The 22,074-nt window shown below is 44.5% G+C and overlaps 1 protein-coding gene across 2 annotated transcripts; it reads left to right on the top strand.

Moving 5' to 3' along the window:
* Positions 1–5,207: 5,207 nt before the first annotated feature.
* Positions 5,208–16,945, top strand: LOC141087842 (uncharacterized). 2 transcript variants are annotated; one of them, XM_073573671.1, is made up of 7 exons: positions 5,208–5,420; positions 5,656–5,712; positions 7,466–7,487; positions 8,247–8,265; positions 8,520–8,588; positions 10,362–10,436; positions 16,267–16,945. In XM_073573671.1, exons 1-7 carry the CDS (start codon positions 5,415–5,417, stop codon positions 16,793–16,795), a joined length of 777 nt encoding a protein of 258 aa, XP_073429772.1. In that variant the 5' UTR covers positions 5,208–5,414; the 3' UTR covers positions 16,796–16,945. The 2 variants fall into 2 exon arrangements, with proteins under 2 accessions (XP_073429772.1, XP_073429773.1); XM_073573672.1 differs by lacking the exon at positions 8,520–8,588.
* Positions 16,946–22,074: the final 5,129 nt, after the last annotated feature.

The raw sequence follows: 22,074 nt of genomic DNA on the forward strand, positions 1-22,074 counted from the left end.
ATCAATCCTGACAGAAAAAAGGACCCGTCTGTCAACCCAAAATGTGGATGATCTAACCTTCATTAAAATGAACCATGCATGGGTTTCCAAGGATTTTGTCCCACCTTCCCCTGATGACACATAGGGTGACAGAAAAATGGCTTGCTTTGGTCCACCTCTTCACGGGACTTGACCGATTTCGCCTTTTGCATCAGCTGAATGTCCAACATCAACATATGCCACTTTCTAAAACTCCCTAACTGTGCTGCCTCCCCCTCCCATGGCCGGGGTCACCACCTAGCGCACGACACCATGCGAGTGCCGTTGCCCTGGACAGGTGGGTAGGCCGACTCTTGGGCGCGGGCACTGGCACAGGGTCCCTCATAGTGCAATCAAGTGTCTCTGACGGTGGTGGTGCACACCCGCCGTCAGACACACCGCTGTACTATGAGGGGCCCAGTGCCAGTACCGACGCCCACGAGTGGGCCCCCCTTGCTTGGGCAGGGCCCCAGCATTTGCAATCTTTACTTCTCCCTGCTCCTCCGCTGTGTAATCTGGGCTGTCAAATCCATACTGTGCCTGACACCGTCTGAGCCTGCCTCCTGAGACATATATTTTGAATGTGTACGCTATCCATACATGTTATCCGGGGATACGGTACCCTTTCTAACCTTTGTGCAATCACGTGCAATCTATACTGGGTCTAACACCGTCTGAGCCTGCCTCCTGAGACATATATTTTGAATGTGTATGCTATCCATACATGTTATCCGGGGATACGGTACCCTTTCTAACCTTTTGGCAATCACGTGCAATCCATACTGGGCCTGACACCGTCTGAGCCTGCCTCCTGAGACATATATTTTGAATGTGTACGCTATCCATACATGTTATCCGGGGATACGGTACCCTTTCTAACCTTTGTGCAATCACGTGCAATCCATACTGGGCCTAACACCGTCTGAGCCTGCCTCCTGAGACATATATTTTGAATGTGTACGCTATCCATACATGTTATCCGGGAATACGGTACCCTTTCTAACCTTTGTGCAATCACGTGCAATCCATACTGGGCCTAACACCGTCTGAGCCTGCCTCCTGAGACATATATTTTGAATGTGTACGCTATCCATACATGTTATCCGGGGATACGGTACCCTTTCTAACCTTTGTGCAATCACGTGCAATCCATACTGGGCCTAACACCGTCTGAGCCTGCCTCCTGAGACATATATTTTGAATGTGTACGCTATCCATACATGTTATCCGGGGATACGGTACCCTTTCTAACCTTTGTGCAATCACGTGCAATCCATACTGGGCCTGACACCGTCTGAGCCTGCCTCCTGAGACATATATTTTGAATGTGTACGCTATCCATACATGTTATCTGGGGATACGGTACCCTTTCTAACCTTTGTGCAATCACGTGTAATCCATACTGGGCGTGAGAACGGCTGGCAAGCTACAGCACCTGTGGTTTGCACACGTAAGTTTTTCATTTTTTCAGGAATGACGGTTAGGCCTAATTCCGGAACTGCAGTTGACCTGCACTTACTGGGAAATCATTGTTCGCGGGTGGAGTCGAATTTAACCATAGGCTCCACTCCTGGTGTTGCCCTTCTGGACATTCCTTTAAGGTTCAGCTTTGCAACCATACTGCCCACGTAAAACAAACACTTTGCCTTCATGAACGCTGTTTGGAGGGTCATGACTCGTGGGAATAACGCCGCCCAATCAGTTAACCTGCTAGAGAGATCCTTCGTTGCTCCCAAGCATGACATCACACTCCCTAGGAGGAAGGTAATGACACTGTGGCGACCGTACTCCTGGGGGCGACACAAGTGCACTGATGCCCAGCGACTGCTCGATGAATCTGCTGGTACATTGACCCAGACCACTACATTCCCCTCTCACGCTACACGGCCTGAATCTGACCCTGATGAAACTCAGGTTACCCTTCCCATATACAGTTCCATCTTACACGGTGACAAAGAGGAAGCTGCAGATGAAAGTGCAGGGTCGGCCCACCCACCGTCAGACACACCACCGTACTATCGGGCCCTGTGCCAGTGCCGTCGCCAACGAGTGGGCCCCCCCTGCTTGCTCAGGATCACAGCACTTGCAAGGTTGAAATACTGTGCAGTGAGATGGAAGATGGGGACGACGAGGAGTCCAGACTAGTCCAGGGATTCCCTAGCGAGGAGACTTATTTGATTGTTTTCAATGTTGGGACAGCAATTTTTGGGGAGCACTATACTCTGGAGAATGATAGATGGGGCCCACCATACACTGGAACATTCCAAAGGTGGACATCAGACACTGGAGCAGCATTTACAGGGCCCATTATACACTAGAGCATTAGAAATGGGGCCCATTATGTTTGGAGCATTATTTGGGCCCATAAGACAGTGGAGCTTCATCCATGGGGACCAACATATACTGTAGCATTATGTGGAGCTCATCATATACTGTTTCAAACCTCAGACATTATATGGGACCAATGATTCTGTATGGAGAAATAGATGGGCCTCGTCATGAGATGTAAAAAGTGAAGTATTTTTCATTGTACTATACCGCTATTTCTCTGCCGTATCGGAGCATGATCATTGATGAGTTGTGGTATGTGTTAAAGGGGCGCTCTTTCGCCCAGGGCACATGAAAACCTGCAGCCAGCCCTCCCCCCCCACAACTTTAGCCAAATAACCCCCATTTTTCAGTGCGTAACTTGTATTATGAAGTTAATTAAGGTTGACAAGCTTAAGTAAGAAGAATTGATGCTTTTGGCATTCAAATGGGCACTGTAGGTGTGTTTCCTGTCCTCCTCTCACTGCCGACTTTTATTCCCCATTGACTTACATTGGGTTTCGTGTTTCGGGACGACCCCGACTTTTCCCTATAATCGGACGATCTTGCTCGACCCGACTTTTGGAAAAGTCGGGTTTCACGAAACGAAACGCGACCCTAAAAAACCAAAAGTCGCTCAACTCTACCCATCACACATCCTCCATCCCATAGTCCCATGCCCATATACCCATCACACATCCTCCATCCCATAGTCCCATGCCCATATACCCATCGTACATATTCACCATCCCATAGTCGAGTGCCCATAAACCCATCACACATCCTTCATAACATAGTCCCATGCCCATATACCCATCATACATATCCTCCATCCCATAGTCCCGTGCCCATATACCCATCATACATATCCGCCATCCCATAGTCCCGTGCCCATATACCCGTCATACATATCCTCCATCCCATAGTCCAGTGCCCATATACCAATCACACATCCTCCATCCCATAGTCCCGTGCCCATATACCCGTCATACATATCCTCCATCCCATAGTTCAGTGCCCATACACCCATCACACATCCTCCATCTCATACTCAACCATTATGACATCATAATGAGCGGCGGGGCTTGCAACCTATGATGACATCAGCGTCGCCATGGCAACCATTATGACAACATAATGAGGGGCGGGGCTTGATACACACACACACACACTTTTTCCCCATTATGTAGATAGGGGCAAAATTGTTTAGTGAATTTGAACGCGTGGGGCTAAAATTTCGCCTCACAACATAGCCTATGACGCCCTCTGGGTCCAGACGTGTGACTGTGCCAAATTTTGTGGCTGTAGCTACAACAGTGCAGATGCCAATCCCGGACATACACACATACATACATACATACACACACTTGAGCTTTATATATTAGATGTGGCTTGTGTATATATTGTATGTGGAGTGTATATAGTATGTGGTGTGTATACATAGTATGTGGCTTGTGTATGTGTAGTATGAGGTGGGTATGTGGCATGTATATAGTATGTGGCTTGTGTGTATATACAGTAATATGTGGTGTGTATATAGTATGTGGTGTGTGTATATAAAATGTGGCTTGTGTATATTGTATGTGGTGTGTGTATATTATATGTGACTTGTTTATGTATATAGTATGTGGTGTGTGTATAATATGTGGTGTGTATATAGTATATGATGTGTGTGTATAGTATGTGGCTTGTGTGTATATAGTATGTGGTGTGTGTATATAGTATGGTGTGAGTATATAGTGTGTGGCTTGTGTGTGTATATATGGTATGTTGTGTGTATATAGAATGTTGTGTGTATGTTATATGTGGCTTGTATGTGTGTTTATAGTATGTGGTGTGTGTATAATATGTGGTGTGTATATAGTATATGGTGTGTGTGTATAGTATGTGGCTTGTGTGTATATAGTATGTGGTGTGTGTATAGTATGTGGTGTGTGTATATAGTATGGTGTGAGTATATAATGTGTGGCTTGTGTGTGTATATATGGTATGTTGTGTATATAGTATGTTGTGTGTATGTTATATGTGGCTTGTATGTGTGTATATAGTATGTGGTGTGTGTATAATATGTGGTGTGTGTATAGTATGTGGCTTGTGTGTATAGTATGTGGCTTGTGTGTATATAGTATGTGGTGTGTGTATATAGTATGTGGTGTGTGAATATAATGTGTGGCTTGTGTGTATATATGGTATGTTGTGTGTATATAGTACGTTGTGTGTATGTTATATGTGGCTTGTATGTGTGTATATAGTATGTGGTGTGTGTATCTAGTATATGGTGTGTGTATCTAGTATATGGTGTGTGTGGCTTGTGTGTGTGTGTGCAAATAGTATGTGGTGTGCTATAACATATGACGCTGCACAGTGTCCTTACAGGACCACCTGTATAACCGTGGCTCTGGAATACCCTGTGACATATTTGAGAAAGATTCATTGAATCAATACATGAATACATGACTTATACCTATGGAAATAAATACAAATCATCCATTTTGCTTGAACTGAATTGAGTGTGCAGGACAGAGGAGCAGCACCATGCAAAGGAGCAGTGAGGGACCTACAGCCGCTAAGGCTGGACAGAGCCCTGACTTCAACCCCATCCAACACATTTGGGATGAACAAGAATGGAGATTGCTAGCCAGGACCACCCATCCAGCATCAATGTCTACTGTCACAAATGCGATCCTGATTGAAGGGGCAAAAATCCCCACAGACACCTCCAAAATCTTGGAGAAAAAGACAAACTCCACATTAATGCCTATGAATTTAGAGTAACATGTTATAAAATTCCGTATCCCTACACTTATGTCCATATGTATAATAGCAATATAAGAAAAAAATTGGATTATACTCTTCTTTATACATGTGTTCATGTGTGTGTGGAGTGGGGGGGGGTGCAGGGGTGCTGTTTTCTATAATTTGCTGTATCACATTATTTACATATATTTATAAATCCTCCAATACTTTATTATACAGGATTATACTGGATCTGATTGTCTCCTGCAGCCATTCTAGAATGTTGTGACATCACAGGATCGGAGCTATTGTCAGCCGCTCTGCTGGAACTCCTTTGAGGGTTGCAGTTGTGGATGAGAGTGAGTATTCGCGTCTGATGCTCCTGCCCTGCCCTTATTATTCTCCATTTCCTAGCTATACAAGTTTCCGATTTCTTGTGATAAGCTTCCCCTATTTCCCAATTCTCATGTCCCATACATTTTTAGAAAGAAAACCTTATATTTGTTAATTAGTTACAGTAATATTTACTGTTGATAAAGTTGGCATTTGAGATTAGGCTATTTATATGGAAACCTCTCTATTTGTCCTATTCAGGATTGTGCGATTGGTTCTAGGAGAAGAATGTTCAGCACAAATGAAAGACCGATCTATGTAAGTTCCAAATAAGAAAAGCCGTGGAATTCAGAATAGTGATAGTAATGCTGTCTCTATACGTCTATATAATAATGAATTTCTGTTGTCTGATGTCCGTTCTTTATACACTTTCTTTTTTTGCATGGTATCCTGATGTATTAATAATATTTTGAGATAGTTATGATTATTTGATTGCTGTTATGTATTTTTTTGTGGAGTTGTAGCAACCAAAAACCTGCAACGTTGGCATTTTGATTCCTTTTTATGCTTTACAGTTTCTACAGATTAGGTCAGTTAATTTTATATTTTCATAGGTCAGACTTTTCTGAACAGATTGATACCAAATATGTGTTTTTCTTTTATTTTTCCCTTTCTTTAATATTAACTGGAGGAAAGGGGGTTGATTTGAATTTTTATCTTTTTACATTTTTAAAAACTTTTTTCTTTCATGGATAGAGATGAGTGGACCCCTGGTTGTTTGGGTCCAGCGGGTTTGGCCGAACTGTTAAAAAACTCGGACCCCATTCACTTGAATGGGAGCCCGAATATCCAGTGTCTGCCATGCACTACTACTACAAATGACAGCGTGAACCCACCGCTGAGATCGGCGGTACAAAGTTTACCTCCAGTCACTGGTGTCGGCTGATGAGACATCTGCTCCCATCAACTGACGCCAGCTGCTGCTAATAACATTGAGAGCAAGTGATGACTCATGCTCTCTAAATAAATAATTAAAAAAACAATGTGTGGCTTCCCCTGTATTTTTGATAACCTGCCAGGCAAAACTGACAGCTTGGGGCCCCAACGCTCAGCTGTCAGCTTCAGCAAGGCTGGGTATCAAGTATAGAGGGGCTCTCAGGGCTGGAAGGAAGACTGAGATCAGCTGCAGCCCGGACTTCCTCTTCATGTTCAATCTGTACGAAGGTGGGGACAATGATGCCAGCGCTGATTGGGCGCCGAGCACCACGTGTCACAACACGGCACCAGAGCTCTGGGGACCGCAAGTGCTGACACTGCTGGAACAGCACCAGCATGGGAGGGGAGTCTAAGCTTTATTATTTTATTGGGACCAAACATTTAGTTCAAGAAGGAATTGTCCAAGTAGTGGACAACTCTTTTAAAGAGTTAAATCTTTGTAGCATAATAATAATAACCTTTACTTATATATAGCGCTAACATATTGTGCAGTGCTTTGCATACATTATCATCGCTGTCCCCAATGGAGCACACAATCTACTTTCCCTATCAGTATGGGGAGAACATACAAACTCCTTGCAGATGTTGTCCTTGGTGGGATTTGAACCCAGGACCCCAGCGCTGCAAGGCTGCAGTGCCATGAAATACACACAACTCTTTGTTACATTACGGCAGATGTAGTAACGCAGCGATGCCAGTTTACCCCCATTTTTAAACCCAAATAAATATGTACAGAATGGACGCAGCTCCAGAGATTCCTAATACACAACTAATGTATAAATATATTCCACATATCTTATAGTTGTCAGCCGATGCCGCCCTGAGTTGTCAGCAGATGCCGGGTCACATAGCAGGCGTGCTGTTTATGGACTGTATGAATGCTGCATGGGGCACGGACTGGCGCTCTGCTCATAGATTTATTAATACTAGCGCAGTCTATCTTGTGGGATAATGTCACATTCATTGTCTAGTGTAACGGGTGTAATGGAAGCCTATGAGTATGTGATGTACAGGACAATGTAAGAAGATGAAATATTTCATAGACTTTTTACACTTCTCTGTTTTACTTTTACAGCCTGCAGTGATTGACATCCCATGTAAGTATCACATTCTTCTCACATGCATTTATAGCATTTATGCCTGGCCATGTCCCCCAGTGCCCTGCTCCGGTCTGTGCAGTGTGGGGCTAAGGTTTTCTACAGCAGGCGCGATCTATTGCTGCCTATCGCGCCTGCTGAGCCGAGTCTCAGGCTGAATGGTGGAACAAGAAGCTGATGGTAAATTTATGATGATGGTTGGGTTGATGGGGAGACAAAGCCACCACTCCCCAGGACTCACGGGTCGTGTGGCCCCCCGCTATTGATGTAACGCCCCTGCACTCCAGTAGGGACTGTACAGCCGAAACCTGGATGCCAGATCAGATCCGATATTGTGTAAGGAAGTCTCTGTACAATCAGGTTGTAAAGGAAGGGCTCAGTCACATGTGTGTCTATGTACCAGGGGTGCTGCCAGTATTCTTACTGGCCCTTATATTCTATGGAGCTGGTAACATGTCAGCTGTGGGGCGAATTGTGGATCACACTCACCCACTGACTACTAGGAGAAACTTGGGAAACTTCCATCAGGTTTTGGTTTTCTTTTTGCATACAATAGAAAAGGATGAGATACTGATGGTAAAAAAATGGACACATGGACTAAAACTAGATGAAAATTGGAAGCAGCGCACTGATGAAAATTAGTTTGGGTTTGTGCAGAAAAACAAAGACGTGTGAATACGACCCAAAAATAAGTCGTCCGCTGCAACTGTTATTAAATACTTCAATAAATCTAATTGCAAACTGTTGTTTCTTTTTCAGCTGAAGGTGTAAATCGCAGGTAAGAGTCTTTCTCATCATTGTACAGTGTGTGGGGCGCATGCGCCACCTCGGCTCCATGCTACAGGGGCATCTCTGGCTGGAGGGTCCGGGGAACGGACCCCCAGCAAACAGCAGCTTATTCCCTATACTGTGGATTGGGGATAAATAAGTGGGAACATCTATTTTAATAGTTCCCATCAATTACTAGTGTTACCATACCTTCTAGTTAACCCTTATCTAATCTATGCATTGATGTATTTCCTTGTACTATAGGATGGACTTCACAGGATTATGTAAAATTACCACACAGAAGATCAGATATATAGAAAAGATCACAATTTTGTAAGTGATAAAAATGTAACGCTCTAATATAACCCAACCTTCTGGATTCCATAATGATGGAGCTGTCTCCTTATCTCTGATGACTGAGTCATTATATTCTGGGAGGGATGTTCCCCTGTAGATCCTGTCTGCACACAATATCTGTCTACACAGAGAGCCGCCATGTATTGGGCACCGCTCATGGATCGTACTTTACAGCACAAAGATGCCACAACACAGGGATTATTATTTCACTTGTTCAATGGTAGGAGGAGAAAACTCAGGAGCCATTATGGTAGTATGGCTTCTTAGAAAGGAAGGACGTATACCTTCTCTAGGGATCTGTATTCAGAGCTCATCTGACAGTTTTCCCAATGAACAGTGTATAGTTAGGAAATCACCACTAAATTAAATTCATTATGTTTGGAATAATCATCTATTGTAAATTTAAAAAGGGAAATAATAAAGACAAGAAAGGCCATGGGATCTTTTTCTGCCAATAATCTTCTAGTTCTCTCGGTATCCCCGTACAGAAACATCCTCTATTGGCAGCTGCTGCCAGACAGAATTTGAGGATTTCAAGAGAATCTATCACCAGGTTTCTGCTGCCGCATCTAAAAGCAACAATTTCAGCAATGTTTCTCATTACTTGGCCGCTTACAATTTTGATAAAATTATTTTATCTGCTGCAGATCTAGCAGTGCTCTGAATGTTGAGCCCTGTATAACTCCGCCCACACCACTGATCGGCACCTCAATGTACACTGTGCATAGGCAAAAGACTGCCAATCAGGGGTGGGTGCAGAGCTCATAAATAAGGAGGACTACATGGCAGCAGGTTTACTAGTCCTCTAGAGATAATCTTCTGCTGATAAAAGAGTGATTTTATCAAAGCTACAGCAAACAGCTCCATGATTATGGATGCGCATTCACCAGAGACGTGTCGATGTCACATATCATGTAAATTGCGTCGCTGATTCTATTTTATCCTCTATTGAGCACTTTTGGTGAATAAAGGAAGAAGTTTGTTCACAAGTTCATTGAGATGGATTTTCTCCTGTTTAGGTTACAGCAAACAACCCAACAAGTGACACATCCCTGGAAGCAAGGTTTCCAGCTCTAAGTTATGCTACTCTCAGATTAGGAGGCAAAATCCTGGTGACAAATTCTCTTTAAAGGGAATCTGAAACCAAGTTTTTGCTACATAATCTGAAAATGGTATGATGTAGGGACAGAGAAAATGATTCCAGCAATGTGCCACTTACTGGGCTTCTTGGTGCAGTTTTATTAAAATCCTTGTTTTCTCTGGTACAGATCTCTCAGTGCTCTGAATGTTGAGCCCTGTATAACCCCTCCCACACTACTGATTGACAGCTTTCTAGGTAAATTATACTTTGCCAGAAAGCTGCTAATCATCGGTGGGGCGGAGTTATACAGAGCAGGAGGACTACATGGCATGAGGCAACTAGTCCTCTAATGATAATATCCTGCTAATAAAACAATAATTTTATTGAAACTACAGCAAGCAGCCCAGTAAGTGACAACTTGCTGGAATCATGATCTTTGCCCCTACACAATGCTGTTCTCAGATTAAACAGCAGAAACCTGCTGACAGATTTTTTGTATCTCTGGAATGTAGTCAATGTAAAATGTTGGTAAAGAAAGTACCTAGAATGGAGGGAGGAGGGGAGGAATGAAGCCACATTTGTCATGATCACTAATGGTATTGAACATCCTAACAATTAATGGTATTTGTACCTTTCAATATGAGATATATATGTTCCATGTACCATAGGGAGCAGACCATACAGTGGCCGGAAGAAGAGGCTAGCACGGAGATCATGGAGATGGAGATTATACATCTGACTCTGTAAGTGCTGAGATTTATTGAGCTAATAACAGCAAACCTCACAGATTGCACAGTGATTTATAAAATTACTGCCTCCCACTGTGGACTATGACTTACTGGGGGTTTAGTTACACTTTACACTAAGTTACAGGGAAACTATCAGAACTTGACTGGGTAGAACAATAGTGACCAGCAAGATTCAATTAAAACCCCCTACTTTACAGGGGGCTAACCACCGCTCCATGTAGGTGACTGAGGCAGTGCTGCCCCCAATACAGACATGGCTGAGAGCACTGTGGTACCTGGAATAATAGGATGCGGCACTGACCAGCACTGTGGGCTCTCCACTCTCAGGATCTGTGGGAGGACGAATGGTAGTCGGACCCCCACCGGGTCAGAGAGTGGAGCTGTGCTTGCGCAGTATATTTCTTACATGCGCTTGCACATTGTTCATCGGCAATCTACACATGCGCCGTGACGATAGATGTATATACACGCACATATATATAGATATACATAATATGAGTGTGTATATATGTATATATATATATATATATATATACACACACACAGTATATATATACACATATATAGAGAGAGAGATAAATATATATATATACCTTATCATGTATGTATTTATTGATAGCTCAATTATTACATATAAATAAATGAGTATACAGTTGAAACCAGAAGTTTACATACACTATATACAAAGGCACATATACATGTTTTTCTCAATATCTAACGTGAAATCAGAATAGACTTTTCTTATTTTAGGTCAATTAGAATTACCATAATTATTAATATTTGCCAAATGTCAGAATAATGAGAGAGAGAGAGAATGCTTTAAAGGGAACCTGTCAGCAGAATTGTGCTGAGTAACCTACACACACAGTCAGGTTGGTGCTGTTACACTTAATAAAATTATACCTTGGTTGATGAAATCCGTCTTGTACTTTTTTAATCCTTATTTTTAGTTTTGTGTTTATGATATGCTTCTGCTCTAAGACGGGGTTGGTGTTTATGGTGCTCTGATAGGTATTCATAATGCAGACTGCTGACAGGTCACTGATCCCTCACTGACCTGCCCCCTAGTTTGCATAATGAATGTGTGTATTTGAAAAAAAAAATGTTACTTCATCAAAAAGGCGGTGCCTCCAGCATCTGCACATTATCACTTGTCAGTTAGTGCCTATTATATTGTGGTGTTGAAAAGAAAAAAAAAAAATCACCATCAAAATGGCACCGTCGGCTGCGCCTGTGCATTTGCATCTATCGTGTACCAATAGATACTACTATAAAAGAGTCGCCTCCTGCGCCATTTTGTTGTAGTGTAACATTTTTTGGCTGTAACAAGGGGTGGGCGGAGGTGTTTGCGCAGTACTATCTATCGGTATGCGATAGATGCCAATGTGCAGGCGCAGCCAGCGGCGCCATTTTGATGGTGAATTTTTATTTTAAAAACAGCAAAATAATAGGCACTAACTGACAAGTGCACAGGCCCCGTAGACGCCGCCATTTTGATGAAGTGACATGTCTTTTTAAATATACACATTAATATATTCACTATGCAAACTAGACGGCAAAAAGAAGCACAAGACGGATTTCATCAACCAAGGCATCATTTTATTAAGTATAAGGCCGGGGGTCACACTGGCGAGGAGTACGGACGAGTGAGAGGCGTTAAAAGCACGCATTACACATGGACAAATTATTCTCTATGGGTTTGCTCCCAACAGCCGTATATTTCTCGGGCGTATTCTACGGTCCGTGCCAATCGCAGCATGCTGCGATTGTCAGCGTACTACGCCCGTAATGCGCCAACGCAAGTCTATGGGTGCGCAAAAAAAAAGGATTACACACGGACCACACATGTGACTTGCGAGAAATACGCACCCAGTGTCTTTTATAAAAGCCGGCAATTCAGTGCGCTATACAGTAAACTCACACTGACAGGTTTAATAAAGAAATGAAAGAATAGATATATACACATAGAATACATACATATATATATATATATATATATATATATACATATACATATACATACATACATACATGTCATTGTGACAAACATATATATATATTTATATTTCACAGAGTTCTTCATAGCAGAATAGCCGCTAATTAAATTGGCGGCTTCTATCAAATCATTCCCCAACCCGACATGAAATGACACATGGTTTACATTCAGTAAAGCATTTCATTTCATGTTTTTTTATATGTCCCTGCCTAATAATTAGATGAGGGTTTGTGTGCAAAATTTGGGAGTTCTAGTTGTTATTTTAAGGGGTTAATTTGTTGTTAAAAAATGCGTGGGCTTCCCATTGCCCTATAGTGGTGGCGAGTGGTTTAATCTAACAAAGGGTTAATGACACCATTCCATTGTAAGGTGACTTTAACCCTTTGTTAGATTAACCCATTCGCCACCGCTACAGGGCAAAGGGAAGCGCGCACATTTTTTAACAACGAATTAACCCCTTTAAATAACAACTACAACTCCCAAATTTTGCACACAAACCCTCATCTAATTATTAGTCTGGGACATATTAAAAAACATGAAATGAAATGCTTTACTGAATGTAAACCATGTGTCATTTCATGTCGGGTTGGGGAATGATTTGATAGAAGCCGGCAATTTAATTAGCGGCTATTCTGCTATGAAGAACTCTGTGAAATATAAATATATATATATATGTTTGTCTCAATGACTTGTGTGTATATATATATATATATATATATGCGCATTCTATGTGTCTATATCTATTATTTCGTTTCTGTTAGAAACTCTGTCATAGGGCTCCATTATATGTCCATTTTTCAGGGCGGCGAGAAAATCTCGCCATACGGATTGCATACGGATGCCATACGGATTACATACGGATGCAGACATGCGCAAAATATGCAACCACACCTTGCTTACGGATGACATACGGAGCACTATTTAGGGGTCATTCATCCGTATTACGCATGTAAACTACGGACCGTATTTTGCATCGGTTAGTGTGACCCTGGCCTAATGGTGCAGACCTGACACTGTCTGTAGGTTACTGAGCACAATCCTGCTGACAGGTTACCTTTAAGGCATTTTTATTGCTTACTGCAAAGTCAAAAGTTTCTATACATTTAATTAGTATTTGGTACCATTGCCCTTAAACTGAATGACTTAGGTCAAATATTTGGGATATCGTTCCACAAGCTTCTCACAATAGTTGGTTGGAATTTGGGCCCCTTCCTCCTGACAAAACTAGTTTAACTGATCCAGGTTTGTAAGTGGCCTTGCTCACACAGTGCTATGAATATGTGCACTAATCCCTGCCTAATGTACAGTATATATGTTCCGTACTATTTCGTGCCTATTGCATACATTCTCTGTACTATTCCCTGCTTAGTGCATATATTCTCCACACTATTGTCTTCCTGGTGCATATATTCTCCACACTATTCCCTGCCTATTGAATATATTCTTTGCACTATTCCCTGCTTAGTGCATATATTCTCCTCACTATTCCCTGCCTAGAGCATATTTTATCTGCACTAATCCCTGCCTAGTGCACATATTCTCTGCACTATTACCTGCCAAGTGTATATATTCTCTGCACTAATCCCTGCCTAGAGCATATATTCTCAGCACTCTTTCCTGCCTAGTGCATATATTCTCCACACTATTCCCTGCTTAGGGCATATATTCTTTGCACTATTCCCTGCTTAGTGCATATATTCTCAGCACTCTTTCCTACCTAGTGCACATATTCTCCACACTATTCCCTGCCTAGGGCATATATTCTTTGCACTATTCCCTGCTTAGTCCATATATTCTCCTCACTATTCCCTGCCTAGAGCATATATTCTCTGCACTACTCCCTGCTTAGTGCATATATTCTCTGCACTATTACCTGCCAAGTGCATATATTCTCTGCACTAATCCCTACCTAGAGCATATATTCTTTGCACTATTTCCTGCCTAGTGCATATATTCTCCACACTATTCCCTGCCTAGTGCATATATTCTCTGCACTAATCCTTGCCTAGTGCATATATTCTCTGCACTCTTTCCTGCCTGGTGCACATATTCTCCACACGATTTCATGCCTAGTGCATATATTCTCTGCACTATTCCCTGCCTAGTGCATATATTCTCTGCACTATTCCCTGCCTAGTGCACATATTCTCCACACTATTCCCTGCCTAGTGCAGATATTCTCCACACTATTGTCTGCGTAGTGCAGATATTCTCATCACTTTTCCCTGCCTAGTGCATATGTTGTCTGCGCTAATCCCTGCCAGTCAGGGTACAGCTTGTATAAGAGTGTCAATTTGGTGTGGCCTGTAAATAACTCCACACACAGCCATTATTGTGTAAACCGCTGGTAACAATAGTGAGTACACCTCTAAGTGAAAATGGCCAAATTGTGCCCAAAGTGTCAATATTTTGTGTGGCCACCATTATTTTCAAGCATTGCCTTTACTCTCTTGGGCATGGAGTTCACTAGAACTTCACAGATTGTCACTGGAATCCTTTTCCACTCCTCCATGACAACATAACGGAGCTGGTGGATGTTGAAGACCTTGCACTCCTCCACCTTTGTTTGAAGATGCCACGCAGAAGTTCAGTAGGGTTTTGGTCTGGTGACATGCTTGGCCAGTCCAGCTCCTTTACCCTCAGTTTCTTTAGCAAGGCAGTGGTCATGTTAGAGGTGTGTTTGGGGTAATTATCATGTTGAAATACTGCCCTGCGGCCCAGTTTCTGAAGAGAGGGGATCATGTACTGTGAAATACTGAAGCAGACCATGTTGGCATCCATGGTTCCCTCAGTGAACTATAGCTACCCACAGATGGCAGCACTCATGCAGCCCCGAACCATGACACTCCCACCATCATGCTTGACTGTAGGTCTTTGTACTCCTCACCTGGTTGCTGCCACACACTTGACACCATCTGAACCAAATATGTTTATGTTGGTCTCAGCCCACAGGACTTAATTCCAGTAATCCATGCTCTTAGTCTGCTTGTCTTTAGCAGTGTTTGCAGGCTTTCTTGTGCATTATCTTTAGAAGAGGCTTCTTTATGAGATGACAGCCATGCAGACGAATTTGATGCAGTGTGCGTCATATGGTTTGAGCACTGACAGGCTGACCCACCACTCCTGTAACCTCTGCAGTAATGCTGGCAGCACTAATACGTCTATTTTGAAAGGACAACTTCTGGATATGATGTTGAGCACATGTACTCAACTCGTTTGTTCAACTATGGCGAGGACAGTTCTCAGTGGAACCTGTCTTGTTAAACTACTGTATGGTTTTGCCCACGATGCTGCAGCTCAGTTTCAAGTTGTTGGCAATCTTCTTACAGCTTAGGCCATCTTTTAGTAGAGCAACAATTGATTTTTCCAGATCCTCAGAGAGTTTCTTTGCCCTGAGGAGCCAGGTTGAACTTCCATTTACCAGTATGAGAATGTGTGAGAGCGATAACACCAAATTTAACCCACCTGCCACCCATTCACACCTGAGATCTTGTAACACTAATGAGTTACGTGAAACAGGGGAGGGAAAATACTAAACTAGGAACAACTTAGCCATTTCACTTAGGGGCGTACTCAGTTTTGTTGAAAGCGATTTAGATACTAATGGCTGCGTGTTGAGTTATGTAAAGGAAATGCCACATTTATACAAGCTGTACTACTTTACTTTGAAGATTTGACACATTGTTGTCCCATGAAAACAAAGTATTTACAAAAATGTGTGGAGTGCACTCACTTTTGTGATATACTGTAGGTCCTGAGGATAGCATATCAATATCTTGTAGCTGGAATGCGCTTTAAAATTGTTTGTTATATCCCCACTCTATATAGGAAGCCAGAGATATACTGCCAGCAGCAGCCAGAGATATACTGCCAGCAGCAGCCAGAGATATACTGCCAGCAGCAGCCAGAGATATACTGCCAGCAGCAGCCAGAGATATACTGCCAGCAGCAGCCAGAGATATACTGCCAGCAGCAGCCAGAGATATACTGCCAGCAGCAGCCAGAGATATACCGCCAGCAGCAGCCAGAGATATACTGCCAGCAGCAGCCAGAGATATACCGCCAGCAGCAGCCAGAGATATACCGCCAGCAGCAGCCAGAGATATACCGCCAGCAGCAGCCAGAGATATACCGCCAGCAGCAGCCAGAGATATACCGCCAGCAGCAGCCAGAGATATACCGCCAGCAGCAGCCAGAGATATACCGCCAGCAGCAGCCAGAGATATACCGCCAGCAGCAGCCAGAGATATACCGCCAGCAGCAGCCAGAGATATACCAGCCAGAGATATACCAGCCAGAGATATACCAGCCAGAGATATACCAGCCAGAGATATACCAGCTAAAAATAACATTCTAATGTTTTAATAAAGCTAGTTTCACCTCTATTGAATTTATGACACCTTGAATTTCACTTTATTGCCTGCACAGAGTTTGATTACATGCTGCTCCCCACACTAGGCAAAATGCTCTCCTTTTTTCCCTAAACTCTCATCCAGCGCTGCCCTCTTCCCACGCACTACACAATCATTGGCTTTTAAGATTAGTGCTGGGGCAGATACTATCATTCATTCCAGCACTGAAACTGACTGAGTAGTGATCCTGTGCTTCCATCTGTGGCAGTGCAGCACCGATCACTACACCTCACACCACAATGGTGATAGCACTGTCACATGTCCTCTATTACTCATGGGTGTAATGATTGCAATTACAGAGGGTGCAACCAGGTCCATACTGAAGGGGGACCCCCACGTCAGGTGTATGTGCATCCAAGTGTGTTGCAGGGTGGAGATAGCAGCTGACATCGACGTGCATGGCAGGAACGTTATCCCGTAAACATATGCTGAAGCAAAATGATGTTTAGTTACAACATAGATCAAGCTGCCAAACTTCTCTTCATGCCTCTGATACAGGTGAGGAGGGTCACATTGCGACCCCTGCAGTGGTGGGACAAGTTCTGATTTTTTTTTTTTCAATCTGCTTGTCGTGATACCCAGGGGATGTATTGTGACCCTAATCACTTTATTTCTGCTGCTATGTCATGTAGCAGCAGCTTATAATGATTTTATGCTGCACAACCTGTGCCATGGCCAAAATCATTGTGTAACCCAGAATCAGTATATAATGCAGTGTACTGTAAAGCCGAATAAAAAGATTTACAGGACTCCATGGGAATCCAATTAGGGTCATGGAAAGTTACACATTTGGTCAAGAAATAGTACACAGTGTATTACATGCCACATTCAGCCAGGATGCTTGTGTCAGAATAATCAAGTCTGTGTATTATACACTGATATATATATATGGACACATGTATGCAGCTGTTTTTCATATAGAAATGTAACCATATGAATATAGATTGATGTAGATACACGGCAAAAAAAAACAAAACGCAGCACTCCAGGCATGAGATAGTGAAATAAACTGTGGTCTTTATTCACCCAGATATGCGCGACATTTCAGCTTTTCAAACTGTGAACTTTTCTCAAGTCATCAACATTCACAGAGTATAAGCACAGTACATATAGGATACACTCTATAATCAGTGATCAATCAATATACATCAGGAAAGAATAGTTGATATGTACAGGGCCGGCTCCAGGTTTTCATGGGCCCTGGGGAAATGGTCTCAGTGGGTCCCTTTAAAACATACCACGATACACAGATACGGCAGAGAAATATAGGTATAGAACAATGCCAAAGATTTCACTTACTTCTTACATTACATGAGTAATAACTATTTAGCTCAGAAACCGGACAGTTTAGTCCTCTATACAGTATTATTATTTATTTATATAGTACCATTGATTCCATGGTGCTGTATATGAGAAGGGGTTACATACAAATTACAGCTATCACTTACAGTAAACTAACAATGACAGACTGATACAGAGGGGAGAGGACCCTGCTCTTTCGGGCTTACATGCTACAGAATGGTGGGGAAGGAGACAGTAGGTTGCAGCAGTTCCGGTTTTGGGCTCCGGTATTATGGGCTCCACATAGCTCTCCATACAGGATCGTGGACCCCATATAATGCTCCAGTATATGATGGGCCCCATACAATGCTCCAGTACATGATGAGTCCAATATATTGCGCCAAGCGTAAAAAAAAAAAAAAAAAAAAAATGAAATGCTCACCTCTCCTCGCCGGCCGCTGCTCTGCTCCAGACTCCTCAGCGTCGCAGTCGTCCGGCTTTTTGCACTGACTGTTCAGAGAAGAGGGAGCACACTAGTCACATCATCGCACCATCTGACCTGAAACATCCCAGAGTGAGAAGATGTGGAAGACACTGCAGCGGATGAACAGGGAGAGGTAAGTATTGCTAGTACTTGGGCCCTAAGCAAGCGGGGGGGCCAACTTGTGGGTGCTGGCACCGGTCCCCATAGCGTGCTGGTGTCCCCAATGGTGAGTGGGCCTCCCAGCCTGCTCAGGGCCCTGACACTTACACAAGAGCTGATGCTGGCCCCCCATATGTATACAGTGCAATAATATCAATCTCCTCATGAGTCATTAAGCATATAACAATAATTGATTTTCATTCTGTGCCAGTTCACAGGTATTGTGCATATAATATTAAAAAATCTTAATTGCTTGATAGAGATAATGTGATAACACAAGTGTTATAATTAATGATTGCTCACATAACTGCTGACGGTAGTAATATACATAGAATGTGCTCTAGGCTCAACTGTGATGTCAGTGATCCCAGCTACTCACTACACCAGGGGCCCAGAGGTGGAGGGGGCACGCCAGCACCAGCAACTATATCAGCTGGATGCAAGTCCTTGGAGCCACATTCTGCTGAAATGTGTTGTGGTGCAGGGGACCCGCCGGCTCCATGAGCTGCAATACATGCCAGTGGCCTATCAGAGACTGGTAGCTGACGTCGGCGTGCCCGTGACTGGTGACACATGGCATTGACATCATGCACCATGGCGAGGATGCTGAAGCTCAACTGCAGCGGCTGTAGAAGCGAACACCGGGCAGCGTAGGGGGAAGACGAGTAGTATTTCTTTTTATGTATTGGAGAACAGAACACATTATCCCAGGAAGGGGCACACTATCCCAGGAATAGTCTCAGTATGGGGGACATTATCCCAGGAAGGGGCATCCCTTACATTTGTTTGGCACAGGGGCCCCAAGCTATCAGTGTACACCCCGGCACTGACTGATTTGCACAAGCTCTCTTCTCTCCATCAAGTTGTGTGGCGCCATATTAGATCAGGGAGCTGCCCTCAATCTGTGCATGTTTACTGCACTCAGTTATATGTAACCGCCATATTGGAGTGGGGAATGCTCACACTCCCGCACAGGCTGTATAAGCTTGTAGATAATTTGAAGATTGCTGTTAGCGTGGGTGGTCAGGAGCGGGAGCTCCGAGAGTGGACCCTCTGGGCCGTGGCACCGAGGGACCCCGGGCGAGCTGCCAGGTGGAACCGACCCCTATACAGGGACCGTTAGGAGCAGGCCCAGGGGTTCGAGTACCACGGTAGCCGGTACCGAGAGGGGCGGCTCAGGATGGACCGGAGTAAGACTGAGACTGGAGTAGGACGGCAGGAGCACTGAAGACAGGACTGGAGTAGGACGGCAGGAACACTGAAGACAGGACTGGAGTAGGACGGCAGGAACACAAGGCAGGACTGGAGTAGGACGACAGGAACACTGAAGGCAGGACTGGAGTAGGAAACCAGGAACACGGGTAGCAGGACTGAGAAGCTGCTGTGAGGAGCAGCCGAGACAGGAACTGCAGGAGCAGAGTGTGCACGATGGAGCGAGGCCAGAGTGTCAGGAAACACAACGATCAGGCGCCTCCCTCAGGGGGAAGCGGCCTGATATGGCCCCGTCTGGTCAGCCATTGGTCCAAAGGTGCTTCCGGGTCAGGGCACAGCCGGAGCATAAGGAGCAGGAAGGAGGCGCGGCCGCGGCCTATGGCGCATGCGCATAGCATGCAGGGAAGGCATCGGTCGCGGGCCTGTCTCAGGTGACCGCCGCGGACGAGAAAGAAAGTCCTACCTCTAACCCTTTTCACAGCGAGGATGTCCTGCACTTCAAAAACGTTGTCGGCACCCACCGGCTGAGGACCAAGATCAAGCGAGGAATGGAAACGATTCAGCACCACAGGCTTCAGGAGAGAGACGTGAAAGGTGTTCGGGATCCGGAGCGAAGCAGGCAACCTCAATTTGTAGGCAACTTCGTTAATACGTCCCAGAATTTCAAACGGACCGATGTAGCGTGGACCCAACTTGTAGGAGGGCAGTTTTAGTCGGACGAATTTGGAGGAGAGCCAGACCTTGTCGCCAACACGATACGGAGGAGAATCCAACCTCTTTTTGTCTGCATAGTTCTTCATCTGATCAGCGGATCTCTTGAGTGATGTGTTGGTCTCAGCCCAAATCTTAGAAAATTCCGAGGACAAGGCATTGGCCGCGGGTACCTCAGAGGCAGGGGTTATCGGAAGAGGGACACCAGGATGTCTGCCAAAAACAATGAAAAACGGAGACTTGGCCGAAGACTCACCAGCATGGTTGTTATAAGCGAACTCTGCCCAGGGAAGTAAGTTGACCCAATCGTTCTGGTGGGCGTTAGAGAAGTGGCGTAAGTATCCCGTAAGTGTCTGGTTGGTACGCTCTACTTGTCCGTTGGACTGTGGATGGTAGGCCGAGGAGAAGTCGAGGGAAACGTTCATAAGCTTACAAAGCGAACGCCAGAACTTGGAGGTAAACTGAACCCCTCGGTCAGACACAATGCGTCGAGGTAGTCCATGAAGCCTGAAGACTTGATGAATGAAGATCTCGGCCAGCTCTGGCGCTGAGGGAAGACCGGGCAGAGGGATGAAGTGAGCCATCTTGGAAAAACGATCCACCACCACCAGAATGACTGAGCAGCCCGCAGAGCAGGGTAGGTCGGTGATGAAATCCATGGCGATGTTCTCCCAAGGAACCGTAGGGACAGGCAACGGAAGCAACAAACCAGACGGAGATCTCCGTGACACCTTGTTCTTTGCACAGGATGGACAAGAAGCCACAAAGTCGAGTACATCTTGGCGAAGTGAGGGCCACCAGTAGTGACGTTTGATAAGGTCAAGGGTCTTCTTAGTTCCGGCATGGCCGGCCAGTTTGGAGGAGTGCCCCCATAGAAGAACCTTTTGCTTGAGATTCTCTGTCACAAGCGTCTTGCCAGGCGGAGGAGTAAGCCAGTTCACTGGAGCCACGGTGATGATCCTAGTGGGATCAATGATATGTGACGGTTCCTCCGTGGATTCGTGTGGTTGGAAGACCCTGGACAGGGCGTCGGCTTTGGAATTCTTGTTGCCGGGACGGAATCGGAGCTCGAAATCAAATCGGGCAAAAAATAAAGACCATCTGGCCTGGCGAGGGTTTAGTCTCTGGGCAGACTGGAGATAGGCCAGATTCTTGTGGTCCGAGAAGATGACAAAAGGATGGACAGCTCCTTCCAGGAGGTGGCGCCATTCCTCCAAGGCCAACTTGATGGCCAAAAGTTCCCGGTCACCGATCGAGTAGTTACACTCGGATGGAGAAAAGGCCTTCGAGAAGAAGCCACAAGGGTGTAGGCGACCGGAGGCGGTTCTCTGGGACAGCACCGCCCCGGCACCAGTCGAGGAAGCGTCCACCTCGAGT

This window comes from Dendrobates tinctorius, unplaced genomic scaffold, assembly GCF_039654945.1.
Source record: "Dendrobates tinctorius isolate UK_male_01 unplaced genomic scaffold, ASM3965494v1 ptg000035l, whole genome shotgun sequence".
Taxonomy (NCBI): Eukaryota; Metazoa; Chordata; class Amphibia; order Anura; family Dendrobatidae; genus Dendrobates; species Dendrobates tinctorius.